Raw genomic sequence first — 17,123 nt, 5'->3', positions numbered from 1 at the left:
GTGTGATGGTTAGATAAGACCTCTGATTCGGGGGGTCTGGGATTACGCAGCATTAACTATTCGGAGTTATGTTCGTTATCACTTTAATATAACGTCATATTGAGGAAAGCTGCATATCCGAGAGTTCTCCATAAAGTTCTCAAATGTTTGTGAAGTCTGCCATTCAGTTGGCCAACGTGATGGACCTAACCCTTCTCATTATGAGACCTGGCTACTTGAGCGATGTCAAGCAATGTCATCCGTACCTACTAATATCATTGATTGATCGTTATAAAATGAATATTTTAATTAAATACAATATACAATACATTGTATGACAATCACTTTCATCTCAAAACTTTGCGACACGGGAGAAAGTGGTCCATTCATAATGTATTATATTATGGAGGTATTATATTGAAACACGTTTTAGTCAACAGAACTTTAATAACAATAAGTATCTTCTCTGACATAATATCACTACGTACATTAAATAATTTAATACTTAATATACAATCAATAACAAAATCTACAAATTAATTAACGCTAAAACATCTTAATCAACCGAAATCACAACTGAGTAGCATAATTCGTAGCACTACCTACTTTTGTAGATGTTTTTCAACTCACAAAGATTAAAGTTGTATTATAAAGTCTACGAATAGGAAAATGTTAAATAACGGATAAGATTTTATATTCTGTAATTTTTTTTCTTCAAACAATAAAGCGGGATAATGGTCCAAAATTACTTTTTATCACTAATTGAAGTACTTGACATCAGAAGTGGGATTACTTGAAAATTGCGAAAATGGGTCTGTGTTTTGTAATTTATTGAATTAATGTTTAGTTCTCATAAGAATAATCTCTGAAAAATTAAACTTTGGTCTTCTAGTAACATAGTAAGTACTTATTTTAATTATTTAATATTGCTTAGAGATTCGTATAAAATTGTCTAAATTTTACGATATAAAATTTAACTCTACGCAACATTTGCCTTACTTTACGATTTACTTACCTACTTACTTAGTACATAATTACAAAACTTGTTTTAAATACTTGCTGTACTTTATAAAATTTGTTCAAGTTTCCTTTTTGCCATTGATAAATTAATGTCGTTGTTTGTGTGATATAATACATTATAATATTAGTCTGTTGTGGTAAATTGGTCCATCACAATTCACAAATATACATACTCGTAGGTCTCGTTAGGTATGGAAGTACAATTTTCTACCTAGTAGTTAATTTTAGAATACTAATAATTTCTTCAAGTTAACTTCTTTACATAATACCTACTGAACAAATTTTGTTCTGTTACATTTAAAAATTTTGATAATGAAAATCATCTTCACGTACTATATTATAAAGAGTAAGTTTTTATCAATTTGTATGTAGGACGTAATCTCTGTAATTAATTTTAAAAATTATTTCACTGATACATAGCTACATTAACCAGGAGTGCTATATATATAGATTATCGCCAAAAAAGTTTTCTTTTTTTTCAGTTCGTGTGGGTCACGCGGACGAAGTCGCAGGTGAAAGCTAGTACCTACTGCCTACCTACAAAAATAAATATTTTGTCTGCGCAGTAGGCAAGGCTATTTACATGACCACTCACTGTCAGAGCAAAACAAACAAAAACTTAAAATTGTTGTTTTTGATGAAAATCTATACTTTATGTTTTCTAAAATTAAGAACAATTTGTAAAAGTAGTGAAGTTGGGCAAATTTTAAAGTGTGTTGGTATTATGTGGAGAGGTTTTATTGGTATTTTTAAATTACAAGTAGCAGGGCATCTTTTTATATCCAGGGCAGTGTTGGCAGACCTTAACGAGAAACCTATGTCCAGCGGTGGACAGGCAGCTGTGGCCGACGCCGACGGATCAGAAGTAGACGGTGAGGTTCATGTGGTCAGAAACCGCGGAGTTCTTGGCCTCCGTGAGCTCGCGCCGCTCCGACCCGTCCTGCACACAATATAATATTTATTTATTTATTTAATTACATTTTACACCAAACTTTGTAGACCAAAGCATTAGACAAAAACTGCGACTGGTGTTTACAATTTGCAGCCCACATAGACCGAAGTCTGTGCCAGGGCTGGCAAATTGATACAATATATTTTGGTTAGTTTCCAGGATGCTGAAAAATGTTTGGTAAGGCTTGAATAAATGGATGCTAGTGTGGAGTGGCGCTGGCGTACACGACTATTTGCCGTGTCGACAGAAAGCCAGGATAGAGATTCAAATATCTTTCAGTGACAGAGGTTCTGTTAGAATTTGATTTTTGATCAATAGCATATTATTTTGATAAAAATTGAAAGTATACTTTAAATAGAAGCGCCTTGCTTTAAAATTACAAGAATCTGGAATCCACCACGGTAAATTACCAATGGAAGAGGTTACGACCTTTAACAATGAGGAAGAGAACGCAGACGGAAGGACTGGTATAAGTAGGTACCTGCGGCGTGGCGTCGTCCCAGCTCAGATGCTTCACTCTGGCAGGGATGGTGGCGCTGGGCCACGCTACGCCGGAGCGCCCGCCGGCGCCCTGCAGGTGGTCGCTCAGCGCGCCGGCGCCCGGCGCGGGGGGCGCGACGCTGGCGCCGCCCGGGCTGGCGGGAGACACCTTGCCGCGCGGCGGGAAGCGCTGCGACTGACGCGTCGTGCTGCCGTCTGCATGAGACCAGTAATATTTAACCGTTGCGACTGTCGCGTCGTATTAATTTACATCTGGCGAGTATTATCAAAATATTAAATGTTCGTCTTTATTTGTTTAGGGACACAATTATGTACATAATATCATTATGTAACACGACTCGGCATGCTTGGTCAGCAAATTGGGTGGCTGGGAATTATGCAGTTGTCTGTTGGAGTCAGTCGAATCTTTTACGGTTCCGAGTACTAACTAGGTGCCTACCTATTTGCTTACATGACAAAAATCCCATATTATAGTTTTAATGCTGCGATTGTCACGCTTATATTGTCTTTCAATAGCAATGACGTCTACACTAAAACAAATTCTGCATGTACTCACTGGACGGCTTATCAGAGTGTGACGTCGCGTGATGGTCCAGACTCGTAGTGGAGGCAGCGAGGATGCTGCTGGCGCCCGCGGACACGCTCTGCAGAGAGCCGCTGCCGTTGAGGTTGGCGCTGGTCGTGCTGGCGGTCGACGCGGGGATCGCGGTCTTCTCGGGCGGCGCTGCGACTGTCGCGCTTTTGTCTTTCACTTGCCGACGACGTCTAAGACAAAAATTGTTTTATAATATCAAAGTTATATAAGGAAAAATATAATTTTCATTATTGATCGAACGAAGTGAAAGTACCTCTTTCAAATTCACTATAACTAAAAATGTAAGTCGATCCGTCTAATTAAAATTACTTTGATCGAAAAATGCGTATAGAAGTTTCACTTCAGTAGCGTATCCCTCGATAATTGTGTATATTATTTTAATTAGCTTATTTGCGGGCCAGAAGGCTTGCTCTTCCGCGATCTATGTTTCCTACCAATTACCAATCCGGGTACCTTTAAAAAAAGAGTGAATAGGAATCTTCTAGGTAAACGCGTCCCATCTTAGACCACATCATTACTTTCCATCAGGTGTGATTGTGGTCAAGCGCTTGCCTATGATGAATTTAAAAAAAACTAGCGTACTCACTTCAACCTGCACAAGTATACGAGGAGCGCCATCAGTAAGAGCGCCAACAAGGCCAGCGCGCACGCAAACGCCGCGAACAGTGGCGAGCGCGCGGCCTGCGCGTGCGCCGCGCGCTCCGGGATGCGCACCGACACCGGCACCGACGTCTGCGGGCGACAAACGACCTGTTACACTCATCATCATCATCATTATCAGCCTTGCCACCTGCGGGACGAGGCGGGGAGGGATGATACGCGTTGCGACGCCAGAGCGACCCCGCAAAGTTGTTAGAGCGACAGAAGAATTGCTTGTTTATTTTGGATTTTTCCTGACTGAGGACTTGTCTGAGGAAATAAATCTGATGATAACTCTATATACGATACAACGCTGCAACGCGACGTATCACGTGTCCTCAAACCATAAGTGGGAGCTCAGAGCCGTCTTATATAACGATTACAACTGTACCTGTCGTGGCGGAGAGCCTGAATCTACCGCGGTGGCGACCACGTGCAGGACGGAGGAGTTGAGGGCCTGCAGCGCCTCCGAGCGCAGGAACACCTCCCCCAACTCGTTCACGTACAGCATCCTGCAACAAACATTTTCAGACCTCTTAGTTCGTTTACAACATTAAATACCAGAAACAGGATAAAGAAACTCATGAATTAGAGATATCTGAGGTAGATATTGCTGTGTCTAGGGGAATTAGGAAAGGCGACGGCTCAGACCTAAAAGACTTGGAAGGAATTCCTATTGGAATCTCAAATCACTGAAAAAGACTTCTGGAGTGATCCCGGATGAGTAGAATGATCTAATGGAGCAACTTTTGGAAACTAGCCCAGAAATAGGAAAAGGAGTAAAAGATATAATTGGCGCAGTCGGCAGGATCTCTATCTTGAGTAAACTTATATCTATAGTTGTAGTATTACTTGGCATCAGGTCCGGTGAGATGCACCGCCACATTATCTTCTTTGTCTCCGTCGAACGCCTGCAGCTGTCCCACTCGCACCGGCCCAGCGGGAGGCACTTCGTCCAATAGGAACTCGTAGTGCGCGTGTCGGAAGCGGGGTTCCCACTCGTTCACATTCTGCACTGTTATGTTGATCCACGCTGTGTCATTCTGGAAGATGTGTAATTTCACAGTAGGTAAACTTCTAGATTTTGATTGAATATTTAGGTTCTAAATCAACTCAAAAGAAACATCGCTGCATTATTTTCCATATTTCAATAGTAAAAAGCTGATAGTTTTGAAATTGGGGTAATTTTAAGAAGTCCGACAACTGGCTATTTTTCTCGCAGAATCACTTGTAACTTGTAACCTATGGTTATAGCTGACATAAGTACAGACTGACATGGTTTTTGTAAAAGCATTTCAGCGCTTGGATAATCCAGCATCTCTGTAGCCACCTTAATACAGCCCAAGCTTTTACCGAATTGAAGGTTTCTCATACTAAAGAAATGCTTAGCAAAGTAGCCAATTAGACAGTCTTCTCAGAAATGAGTAGATCCGTAGTAGGAGAGCAAGAATAACCGACATTGCTCAACGGGTTGCGAAGCTCAAGTGGCAATAGTTCGAAAAACCGATAAACGAACTCATACCTCGTTGGAAGAGCCTAGGGAGGTCTAGGTGGACAGACGTCATCAAATGAGTCGTAGGGAACCACTGGATGTAGGCGGTGCAAGACCATGGCGTGTGGAAGTCCCTAGCCTTGCAAGAGACCTATGTCCACTGTCCAGCAATCGGCTGTCTAAGTCTATCGGTTGATAAATGATGTAGGGATCATACCTATGTCATGTCATAACTAAGTCCCTATAATATCATCGATGATGATGATGTAGGAACTGCTAATTCTTGAATAGTGCCCTTTTTCAATGCGCTCACCGTGTTGCCGTCAGTGACCATGACCTGGTAGTGGTAGCGGTCCGTCTCCTCGTAGTCCAGCGGCTTCCGCAGCAGCACCTCCCCCGCGCTGTTGATGGCGAACTTCTCCAGGAAGCTGCGCTCCGACACGTAGAACTGCAGCGGCGCCTGGAACACCATGTCTATATTTCAATTTCACTACTTGACTAACTCCAGCTTTGATTGGCTTTACGTTATAGAGAAAGCTTTAAAGTTATATCTTGTAATCTCATGTCTCTAGATCTAAGCCGTACGTAGTAGTTAAAGGTATGTTGATTTGTTAGTCAGTCAATTTTTTTGTACCTATGAAATTGTTTTCTATGTAATTTAAAATACGTCAGATGTGGATATAATAAAAAAAAATAGTGATTGATTTGATGATCGTGATCAAGACACACGCCAGTGTGTCCAGCCAAGATTTTGAAAGATTTAATTGAAGGAATTATTATTGGTAGATGATCAACCGCTTTCCTCCCGGCCCCTCACCACCTAAGTCCTCACAGCGTGCTTTGCGTATTGCATTCCATGCAACTCGCAGTCTCCTTCGCACGGCGTTTCAAGCACAGGCTCATTGAAAAAGGCTTCGAAACTAGTAAGGGCATACTCCGACTAACACGTGAGTTCAGCTGGCAGATATAATTTATATTTATAATGTAAGATTCAATGAACTCAAAAAGTAATGTTCTGCTCACCTCGTGCAGGGACCTGGTGTGTAACGCAGCTAGCACACTGCCGGGCGGCGCGTCCTCGGGCACCGACACCGCGTAGCCTCGCCTCGCGAAGCGCACGCCGGTGTCCACCGCGCCGGTGGTGATGGCCGCTGAAGTACGCGGCACTGTGGTGGAGCTCGCGCGGCGCACCGTCACGGTCGCTAGAGCGTAGCGGTCCGCGTTGTCCACTTGAGTTGCCTGCACATCACCATCATCACAGGAATGAGAGAAGTTAGGACAATCAGGCAGCCAGGTGTCCAAGTGCCGAAGGGCAGACTTCACACACCACCGAAAACCTCATGAAAAACTCTCAGGCATGCAGGTGTCCTCACATGTTTCCCTTCCCCGATTCAAAGATATTTAACTGCTTAAAACATATATAACTTTGAAAAGTTAGCAATGAGTGCCAGAGATCGAACCCTTAACCCCCAGAATAGGAGGCTGAACTTGGGATGTTATAAACTTTCCTTTACGCCAAAGTGTTACAGTGGCATGCCACGACGCTGTATGGTACAATAATTCAAAATGCAACAGGAACCATCGGCAAACTATCATACTCAATTCTACAGCAGGCACTGTTTCGACATAAAGTAAACAGCCCATGCTACTTAAAGCTCAGAGTCACTCTGTCGATGATCGATGGAGAAAACTATCTTACGTAATCTAATCAGAAATGAGGAGATCCGTAGAGAACCAGAGTAACCTGCTCAGCAGGTTACGAAGCTAAAATGGCAATGGATAGGTCACATAGTTCGAAAAACCGACCAACGTTGGGGTCCTAAGGTGCTGTAATAGTGACCTCGCACCAGAAATCGAAGATCATGGTATGTGGAAGTCCCTGCAAGAGATCTATTGGTTTAGCAGTAGACATTTTTTGGTTTTGGTTGTTGGTGATGATGATCATAGCGTAATAGATTACCTTAAGCACCACAGTGATAGGCAGCGGATGCGTCAGCAGTCGTTCAGTAGCGGCCAACGCACCGCTGTCGCGATGGAGTCGCAGCAAGTCCGCGCCGTCGCCACTCGCGCTGTAGTACACGGGTGCGTTGATGCCCAGGTCGCGGTCTGACGCTGAGATTGGCCCCGGCGACACCTCGAGTACTGTGCCCTGCAAGTATTCAAAGCACGTGTATGAAATTTTGCCAAGTTACGGTCAAAGTTTTTTCAATTCTTACTAAATTGTTTAAAGTCTGAAAATTACTAGCATTAACACTATACATACATTTTACTTGGCTTCGTCAAGGTATAAAGCACTGAAGTACTAAAACGGAATCACAAAAATCTTTCTATCTAATTTCTATATGTTTTGTAATGTGTACTTACGTCTTGAGCATTGTCCGGTACAATAGCGGTGTAGTGTTCGTGCGTGAACTGCGGGTTCTGATCGTCCGCGTCGAGCACCTCCACAGTGAGCGTGGTGTCGTTGTATCGCGGCGGGGCGCCCCCGTCCTGAGCCCGCAGCCGCACCGTGAAGTTGCGCAGCGTTTCATAGTCGAGCGCTTTTTTGATTACAACTGTGCTATCTAGCTCGCTTTGGAATCCAACGAACTCCTGAAAAAAAATTAAAAAAACTTTATTTTTTACTGACGAAAGTTTGATTACATATTAGAATTGAGTTAGATTATTGTGCTACCTAAAAACCTATTATTGAATAGAATATAAAAAGTTATAATGCTCACGTACAGAGGCAGGTCCCGGCAGCACGGAGTACCGCACCGTGGCGTGCGGGCCGGGCTGGTCAGGGTCGTGCGCGGGCGCGGACAGCACGCGCGTCCCCGGCGCTGCCAGCTCGGACACTCTGGCGCGGTACGGAGCCCCGCGCCACGCCGGGGCGTTGTCGTTCACGTCCCAAACGCGCACTGACACCGGGATCACGAAACTCTGGGGAAATGACACGATAAATGCTGGAATAAAGTCGAATGATGAACACAAATTAGTGCTGGTAAATCTAAATATATATCAAGACAATCCTGATTCACTCACTGACTCACTAGTAATGACCAGCTCAGCTTTAGATCTAGGAATTAAATAGTCTTATTAGAACTTGGCTTTGACACACTAGCCGCGTGTCTTGATTTTGAACAGAGGATCTGTTTGTAATCTACACAAGAAATGAGGCAGATTTTTTTTGATTTGAAAGGTGTGTGAATTCTGCCATCTCGCACTTGGCCAGCGTGGCGGACTATGACCTAAAGAACTTCGCATTCCGAGAAGAGACCAGGTATATTATCTCTACTCACCGGATCAGCAGTGTGCCGTCTATCACAGCGCACATTGACGTAAACACTAGAAGGGCCTAGCTTTTCCTCTCGGTCCAGGGCTCGTCGGAGTGTGATGTTCTTGGAGCCAGCCGCCAGCTCCACGGCTGGGTTCTTCTCCTGGATATGGAGCGAGATGTCGCCTCCAACCGCACTGGGGTCCCCATTCACGCTTAGTGTACCTATAAATTAAAGAACACTTGCTAGAACCATGTCTAGTGTAAGTTTAGTTCAATCTTGTTACGGAGGATTATGTTATGTTACGCTTAATAAAAAGGCCTATCTTGCCTAGAAGATGCCTATTCACTCCTGCCTTGAAGTACACTCATGTGCTTGAAGGTATTTACGTTATACGTGGCAGGAAACACGGACGCCGGAAGGCATTCCACATCTTAGTGATTCGTTTCAGAAACGTTGAGCAAAAAAGTTTCGTACAAGAAAATTGAACGTCGACCACATACCTAAAGGTGCCACCTTTCCTTTTCTCATTGCTCTTTGGTCGAACAGTGAAGGAGGAATACGATTATAAAGTTCCTGAGCACACTTTCCACAGTATATCCGATAAAAGACCTATAAGTAGATACCTAGGCGATATTGCGTCGATGGTGGTACAAGCTAAGAAATTCGCAACATTTTAAAGCAATTTGGAAAGAGCAGTATTAAAAATATTTGTTGTGTGAACTTACCTATAATACTGCCTACTGGTGTATCTTCACTTATGAAAAAGCTCTCCACAGCACCACCGTTCATCAAGTAACATCGACTATCTTGAATAGCTGAAAGCACCAACCAAATTAATTAGGAATTTACTCAATATCAACTTATTACAGTACTACCACTTTTGTAAGTTGCATCGACAAAATTCGTTTGCGCAGAAAAACGCAACTTAATGCCATCTAAAACAAAATGTACACCAAGGAAATACGGACCTTATTGCTTGACGTTAAGATTTCAAACACAAGAACAACAGAGACTCGTGCTCATAATTCGCGCGTACAAAACATGGTGCGTAGACAACAACCAATAGCGGATGAACGCGCACTATGATTGGCTAAGATATTTTCGCGAAATTCAAAAATATGATTTCTGCGCAAGTACATCGGCTTAACTTATAAAAGTGATGGTATCAAAATTGTGATTAATATATTACAATTATTGCTGTTAAAAACTTCATTTATTGTGGGGATTGCTACTGTTGCATTCATTAATGTTAAAGTTCGGTGCTTTGTGCTGGACCAAAATATGATGAAACCAACTCTTTAGCTATAGATTAAAGTGAGATAACTTCACGAAAAGGTATCAAAAGAGATCATAAGCATGTTCGTGAGAAATAGCAACAAAAAAAATTATAAAAATCTGGAGCAAGAACAAAAATAATGAAATCGGAACCGATATTGATTCGAGTCACGATACAAATTAAGTTAATGGAATAGTGAATGCGTATCAATAGCCGTGTTATAAATATAATGGGACCAAAAGCAGGTCATATTCTAACACTTATTTTTTGGATTAGAATATTGAACGAAGGAGTCATCACTAGTATCGTGGTATTGACGTTCCATTGCTGAATTAAATAAACTTGGCCATACTCGATCAAGTTTTCAGTGGACTTGAAGCGGCGTCCAGCAAACTTGACCGTGTATGGCCATACATGATTATGCACATGATAGTCATACACCGGCAAGTTTGTTAGACACCACCACAGGTCCCCTACAAACTTGACGGTAAAATTGATCGTGTAAGACCAGCGTTAAGGTCTCTACTATTATTGAAGAGAAATATACAGATCTCAGTGTCACCATTCTGCTACTCTGCCAATGGTAGGCTAAATTTGTATCTCATCCCGCCTGTCCTAGAATGCCCCTCAAAATTATATCCTCTATGATGTATCATTTGGTGATATTTTGGGTTTGAGCTTGTTGGCATTCATTCAGTGATGTTTCCTGCAAAATTGTTGCCAAAGGAAGTAAATTGAGGTTGGTTAAAGCATCGGATTAAACATCAAACGGTGAGAATATTCAAATAATAGACACAATGCTATTAAGACATTAGCAAGTTATTAAAGAACCTAATCATAATCATGATAGTTCACAATCAACAATAGAGTTTTCAGCACAATGGCTGTGCTTGTATCTGAATATACAAACCAAACGATGTAGGATGATTATTAGATAACGTAATGAATTTACATAGTTAAATTGTCATAACTCGTTTATAAAATTAAAGTTAGGGCACTGCAGACTACGACTGTAGATTTTCTCTGGCGCTTACCTATTAAAAATTATGAGCGTAAATTTCAAGGATAGGCTTACGCCAAACTATGATAGGCCACCCGATTATTGTCAAACTCTACTAAATATCAGCTAACTATATCGGCAAACTATCAAACTCTATTTCCACAGAACAGTGCATATCATTTCCTTAGCACTGCATATTTCTATGGAATAGAACCAAAGTACATACTTTAAATAAATGCAAGTGAAATTATTTTTGGATAATATCAGACAATCTGTCGCTTTAGGTATGTGATCTTATCTTATTGTCTCTTTATGTAAAAGCTCATAAGATAATCTGGGGCTATTTTATCCGCACCGATCGGCCCCGGACCGTTGGTACAGAAAACCTGGTTCTTTATAGGCACTCTATGGCTTATGGGTGCCCTAAAGTGTGTGAAATTTAAAACCCTGAAACAAACAATTTGGAACTAGCTAGGTGCAATATAACAATTGTTGTTGCTATTTGTATGCAGTTTATCATTGACAATCCATCAACGTGTGACAATTAAATACAGTATTTATGCGTGTTGCGATCTGGAGCGTAAAAAATCATAATAATTGGAACAAAAAGTAGGTGTGATTAATTGAACCGTTTGATGCAGAGCGTAAAGTGCGGTTGCGTGATTGCTATATTATTTGAGAATTGAGATTGTCATTAAAAATAACAAGTAGTAATGGAAAACTGAAAGTCACCAATAAATAATAATGGTTACAATTGTTTTTATATTCTTGAAAATGATGTGAAAACTAAGTTAAACAAGGCCTCGTAACAAAGCTCAGAGTTGCTCAGCGGGCGATGGACAGTGGATGGGATGAACTATGATTGGAGCGATCAAATCAAAAATGAAGAAATCCATAGCGTAGGAGAACCAGAGTAACCAACATAGCTCAACGTTGCGATTTGATCAAAATGAAATGAAATATTTATTTCAGGTAGGATAACTTGTGCCACTTATCAGGATATATCAGTACTCTATAATTGGTTTGAAAAGCGGGTTCTACTGAGATGAGCTGGCAAGAAGCAAACTATCATTAGTCCATAGGCTAGAATTTCATGTGGGTAAAGCTAACGGCAAGGTTGTCGACATCGACGACGTAATAAGGAAGGATTCAAAATAGAAAGCTGATCAAAGATACATTACCCTAAAGTGATGAAGGTAATTGGTCAACTTTCCTCACTTTCCCGTGACCTATGGTCTCTGGGGCGCCTAGCGAGCAATTTGCGTGTCTTCTCACAGGTTACGTGCCGCTCTCTATATCTACCTTCATCTACGTGCGATGTCGAACCTCTTACTTTTGAGATAATAATGTGCTTTGAATCGAAATGTGTTCGTGATCATGCAGTTTCATATTATTGCTTCCAGGTATCAATTGTATTACATATACATATTTTTTTTCGCTTAGTGATTTCGTTTGCTTCAGTGAATCCTTGAACTTATTGAACTATAAAGGGATTCGATAGTAACATTTATCAGGGTCCCATATATTTGAAAAACACCAACTTTTTTAAAGAAGTTTTTGTCTATATAAGTAATTTTGCGCGACTAGCGCTTGGATGCAATCAGACCGGCTGGCAAGTGATAAGCAGCCTAAGATGGAACGTGCTCGCATATAAGATATCCGTTCATTCTTGACTTGAAGGTACCTAGTGTAAAAGTGGAGGGCAAAACTGATGACGGAAGGGCGTTAAAGTCTATTTTGGTGCTTATACTATTACTCTTGCAAAACCAGAAAATTCATACGTTTGCTAATTGCCTCTACATCTGTGCTTTGGGGTGCTCAAGAACCCATAAGGTTCTGGGTGCTTACTCACCCCGAGAACGTATGGAGAGCGCTATTGCTGCGAGCGCGGGTGGCGAAGACGACCCTGGATTTATTTACGATTATTCATTTGCAATACACCTTATTTATAATCTTAATGTAATACTTATATTACAATTTTTTTGAGTACAAAAGGCACCTACGGATTACGAAATTGGTCATAAAAACTGGACACAAAATCACGACAAAATATTATAAAAGCTGAATCCAATAAGAGGTTCACTACAGTTAGGGACCTTCTAACAAAATGGGGAGGCTTCAGCTACACTGGCAGGCGTCAAGTGTTATCTAAATAGACGCTAGGTAGATTAGGTTTCTTTGATTTCACCGATTCCACGTCAGTCACCCGTACCCTAATATTTGACAGATCGTCGATTCAGGATCGAACCGAGAGTGTCCTCACTAGTAAAGTTAGTAGTTCACTCTGGCAAAGGGCAGAGGAAAAACAATAATATTTCAATGCAATGTAGCCTGGACGAAAATTATTTTGATGCAGGAATTAGCTAAATACAATTTGCCCAAAGACAAAAAATGTTTAATTGAGAGAATTAAGCTAGTCTCAATACAGGAGTGTTACTAGGTACGGACTAGGGTCATCGGTTTCGCCCCGTAGAACCACCGCCATTTTGAATAGTAAACGAGGCGGAAGTTGCGAGGGGATTTATTGCGATACCATCGTCCGCTGCCCCACTTGTCTGGACGCTGACGCACCTGCCGGTAACTGTTTCGATGAAGAAATTTACCTTTTACCAAAATATACCAATGACCTCTCGACGCTGCGATGCAGGATGTTTACGTTGAGTTGGTGAGTTTGTTGTGGGCTCCTCTCAGACCACGCGCGTTTGGAACACTTTGGAACCCTCGTAGCTTTCGTTTTAGGTTTGCGTACTTAATTATCACTATTAGGTACTCACCTACATTATCTTACAATAATTGATACATAAATAATCAAAAAGTGTACAATATAATCTACTTCTAATGACTTTGACTTTCTTGTTACTGTGATATCTCATAATGTAGGTATTATTTGGTTTATTAGGTAGGTATCGACCGATGTATTGAAAACTGTGCCATCATCCGAATGAATGTAGTTGCGAGACGATATAAGCACACATAAGTGCCTAAGTAGGTACTAGTAACGACAGTAAAAGCACTTTCTATTGGATAGGAACTATTGGAATGGAGTAGTACTTTGCAGTGATTTATGTGATCGAGCCATATAATTTGAAAAGTCGATCGAAGTACAGAATCACAGTATTTAAGTGCATCATTACGCTAACTACTATAGATCGGAAGTTATGTCGACTGGTGATCGGATACAGCACACACCACAAGACAATGGACGTGTGATGGACAGTCTAATGATGGTATGAGCATGAGAGCTATTTCCGGATGCTGCAACCTTTGCTGACTGTTGTTAACGTTACGTTATTCTTACAAAACTTTTTAATTCTTTTGGTATAATATTACCGAACGCGGAACCAAAAAACGCGATAGGTGGTTTTTTTGTTTGGTTTGGTATTGATCTTAATTATATGTTATATGGTAAAGTAATGTGTGCCGTATTCACATTTCACACATGTACAGTGCCCAGTCGCCACTCGGCTGGCAGACGGGGTCGCGAGCCGTCGAGCGTGGTTCCGCCGACCGACCCGCCCGTCACCGCAGCGCGCACCCGTCCTGCGCTGACCTGAGCATTTCCTTGACTTTGCTTTCATTATTATTCTTTACCTGCTGATCATGCATCGCCGTCGGTCCCACAACTGAACACGAGTCTCCTCTTAGAATGAAACGGGTTGACCGTTGTCTACCACGCTGGCCAAGAGCGGATTGGCAGTCTTCAAACACCTTTGAGAACATTTGGACAACTCTTGAGGCATGCAAGTTTTTTCACGATGTTTTCCTTCACCGTTAGCAAGTAATATTTAATTGCTTAAAATGCACACAACTCGGAAAAGTTACAGGTAGAGAGCCCAGGAAATCAGTGACTATATTGGTCACGGATTTTCTTCAACTTGTCTCAAACTTCGATTGGATTATGGATTACTAGCCGATGCCCGCGACTTCGCCCGCGTGAATTTAGGTTTTTTGAAATCCCGTGGGAACTCTTTGATTTTCCGGGATAAAAAGTAGCCTATGTGCTAATCCAGGATATTATCTATCTCCATTCTGAATTTCAGCCAAATCCGTCCAGTGGTTTTTGCGTGAAGGAGTAACAAACATACACACACACACACACACACACACACACATACAAACTTTCGCCTTTATAATATTAGTCTGATAGTGTGATAGCATGGATTGGATTATAGCTCACCAACTCTTTCACTCATCGCTCTCCCAAATCTATCTGCAAGATGATCGGTAGCGAAAAATATGCTCCAGGCTGTAATCACGGTGGTTAGTCAACGTAAGCATGACTAATTTCGAACCCATCTGGAGTCTTTTTCACAAGGACACAGCGCGCAACACTCACTCAACTCAACACAACGAGACTCACTCACGATAGTTTAAAACTAAACGCTGAAATTCTAACTATATTAACTATCATTATATTAACCATGAATATGATACTAACTTATTATAATAATATGATATATTATGGACTAGATAGGTACTATCACAAAAATATCATAGCAACAATCTTCGCCAGCTTCGTATTTAGCTGTAACGATACCTATGAGTACATAATAAGTTACATCCGACAGAAAGTGAAAAGATACAGCTGCAGTATTACCAGATTTCTTTACCAGAAAACAAATAATAACCGTAAACTTTGAAACAAATTGCGAAACGAGGGTAGGTAAATAAGTAGGTAACAGTTGTTGATCCGTTCGAACTTTTCACCACAAATTAGTTTCGTTGTATTAGATACAATTTCGTTATAATTTCACGCAAATCATTTAATTCATTATGAAATCGATCACAATATTCTAGGTTCATTTTTATACTTTACTGCAATAAAAATAATTATATTGTCTAATGTTGCAAAATAAAATATTCACGTTTTAAATCGTGAGCTTCCTTTATTTCTATAATATTTAAAAATCGGCCAACTGGATATTGTTTTTATATCTAATTTAAATGTGGCTTGCCAAAATAAGTATTAGTACTAATTTACTAAGTTAGAAATTAGCGCAGTAAAATTATAGACTAAACTTATTAAAATATTGTAAAGAGAAAGCAAGGAAAGATATTTGCTTTGTTTGTAATCGATAAATTCTATAACTACTAATCCGTTTTTAATAATTGTTTCATCATTAGAAAGCAACTTTATCCAGACATAACATACGTAGGCTATTATTATGGATAGCGCTACATCGCATTTTAAACCCCAGCGAAGCCGGGCATATAAAGCAAAATATAAAAGGATCTAGGGACGAGTATTCTCCCTTGCGGGACACCCACAGGTGTAGATCTTTACTACCTATTGCAAATTATTCGTAGTAACCTATTACAATACAACATTGTAGTATTTGATTGGCATTAAACAATATAGTAAAACTAAAGTTATACAATGGGGATGCCCTTGAAGGTGTGTGTTAGATAATAAGAGGAAACATCAATTATTGTAATCCAACTGAACAGGTAAGCCTGGTGTACCTCCTGATGGCTCGCTTCCTACAGCCTGCTCATCAGTGCCCCTCCGTCGGTACCTAATCACTTACTACTTGGAAGCAATTACAAATATTTTATCCACTAAATCTTATAATCGCGTTATTAATTGGTTCGTTGTTTTTTCTTGGAAAAGGATAACTGGTAATTTACTACGAGTATCACCACTAATTAGTACCCGTTTGTTTTCAGTAGAATCGTCCTTCTAAATTAGTGGTTTAATAGATTTTACAAACTAGGTAGGTACTTAATGGATTTATAGGTAAGGTGGTCACTTTAATGAATATTTTTTAAACTTTGATCTTTCTTATTCGGATCTATCTTTATCATTTCGAAGGTTTAATCTATTTGCAAGATATCACAAACTTTGGAAGTTTTGAGTACAATACACAATTTATTTCTTCTTTATTATCATTCACCATCTTTTTCTTCCTGTCCTTATCCCATGTTGCTATGTGGGGTCGGCACAACATTGTCTTCTTCTTCCATTTGTTTTTTTCATCTGTCAACGCATTATCCACCCCTTTTACATGCATACCCTCTTTCACGCGATCTATCCACCTATTCTTTAATCTTCTTCTCTTCTTTTTTCCATCCACATTATTATCATTAACCATAACGGAACTTAATGTTTTTTACACTTGTATTCATTGTAATGGGTATTATCCGTAGCTTCGATATCAATGGTATTATAAGCGTTAGGTAAAGAAGGGTTGGCTCATTTTTCGTGCAGAATTGCAGCCAGTATTCTTGGCACCATTCCACGTGGGTTTGATTTGTATAGTAATTAGAAAAGGCTAGCTTTAAATTTTATTGTAATATTTTCTAATTTGGCAGAAATCAACTAAGCAACTAATCTAAATACGAATATTACCTATATAAATACAATTGACTTAAGAATTACAATAAAGATCTATCTGTACATCCGTGATGT

General features: G+C 40.4%; 1 protein-coding gene across 1 annotated transcript in view; it reads right to left on the bottom strand.

The window, feature by feature from the left end:
- Positions 1-439: 439 nt before the first annotated feature.
- Positions 440-17,123, bottom strand: part of LOC123864110 (protocadherin-16) — a 31,930-nt gene continuing 15,246 nt past the window's right edge. The window contains exons 3-15 of the mRNA XM_045904316.1: positions 9,164-9,253; positions 8,460-8,659; positions 7,903-8,100; positions 7,543-7,770; positions 7,139-7,327; positions 6,202-6,417; positions 5,492-5,638; positions 4,539-4,729; positions 4,078-4,198; positions 3,634-3,779; positions 3,009-3,217; positions 2,433-2,647; positions 440-1,939 (exon numbers count right to left, since the gene is read on the bottom strand). Of these exons, the coding sequence (XP_045760272.1) occupies positions 1,859-1,939; positions 2,433-2,647; positions 3,009-3,217; positions 3,634-3,779; positions 4,078-4,198; positions 4,539-4,729; positions 5,492-5,638; positions 6,202-6,417; positions 7,139-7,327; positions 7,543-7,770; positions 7,903-8,100; positions 8,460-8,659; positions 9,164-9,253 (2,231 nt within the window). The 3' untranslated portion in view covers positions 440-1,858. The remainder of the gene's footprint in view (positions 1,940-2,432; positions 2,648-3,008; positions 3,218-3,633; positions 3,780-4,077; positions 4,199-4,538; positions 4,730-5,491; positions 5,639-6,201; positions 6,418-7,138; positions 7,328-7,542; positions 7,771-7,902; positions 8,101-8,459; positions 8,660-9,163; positions 9,254-17,123) is intronic.

Source organism: Maniola jurtina, chromosome 4 (assembly GCF_905333055.1).
Source record: "Maniola jurtina chromosome 4, ilManJurt1.1, whole genome shotgun sequence".
Classification (NCBI taxonomy): Eukaryota; Metazoa; Arthropoda; class Insecta; order Lepidoptera; family Nymphalidae; genus Maniola; species Maniola jurtina.
Note: the sequence above shows the minus strand (reverse complement) of the source record. Positions and strands in the feature narration are given on the sequence as shown.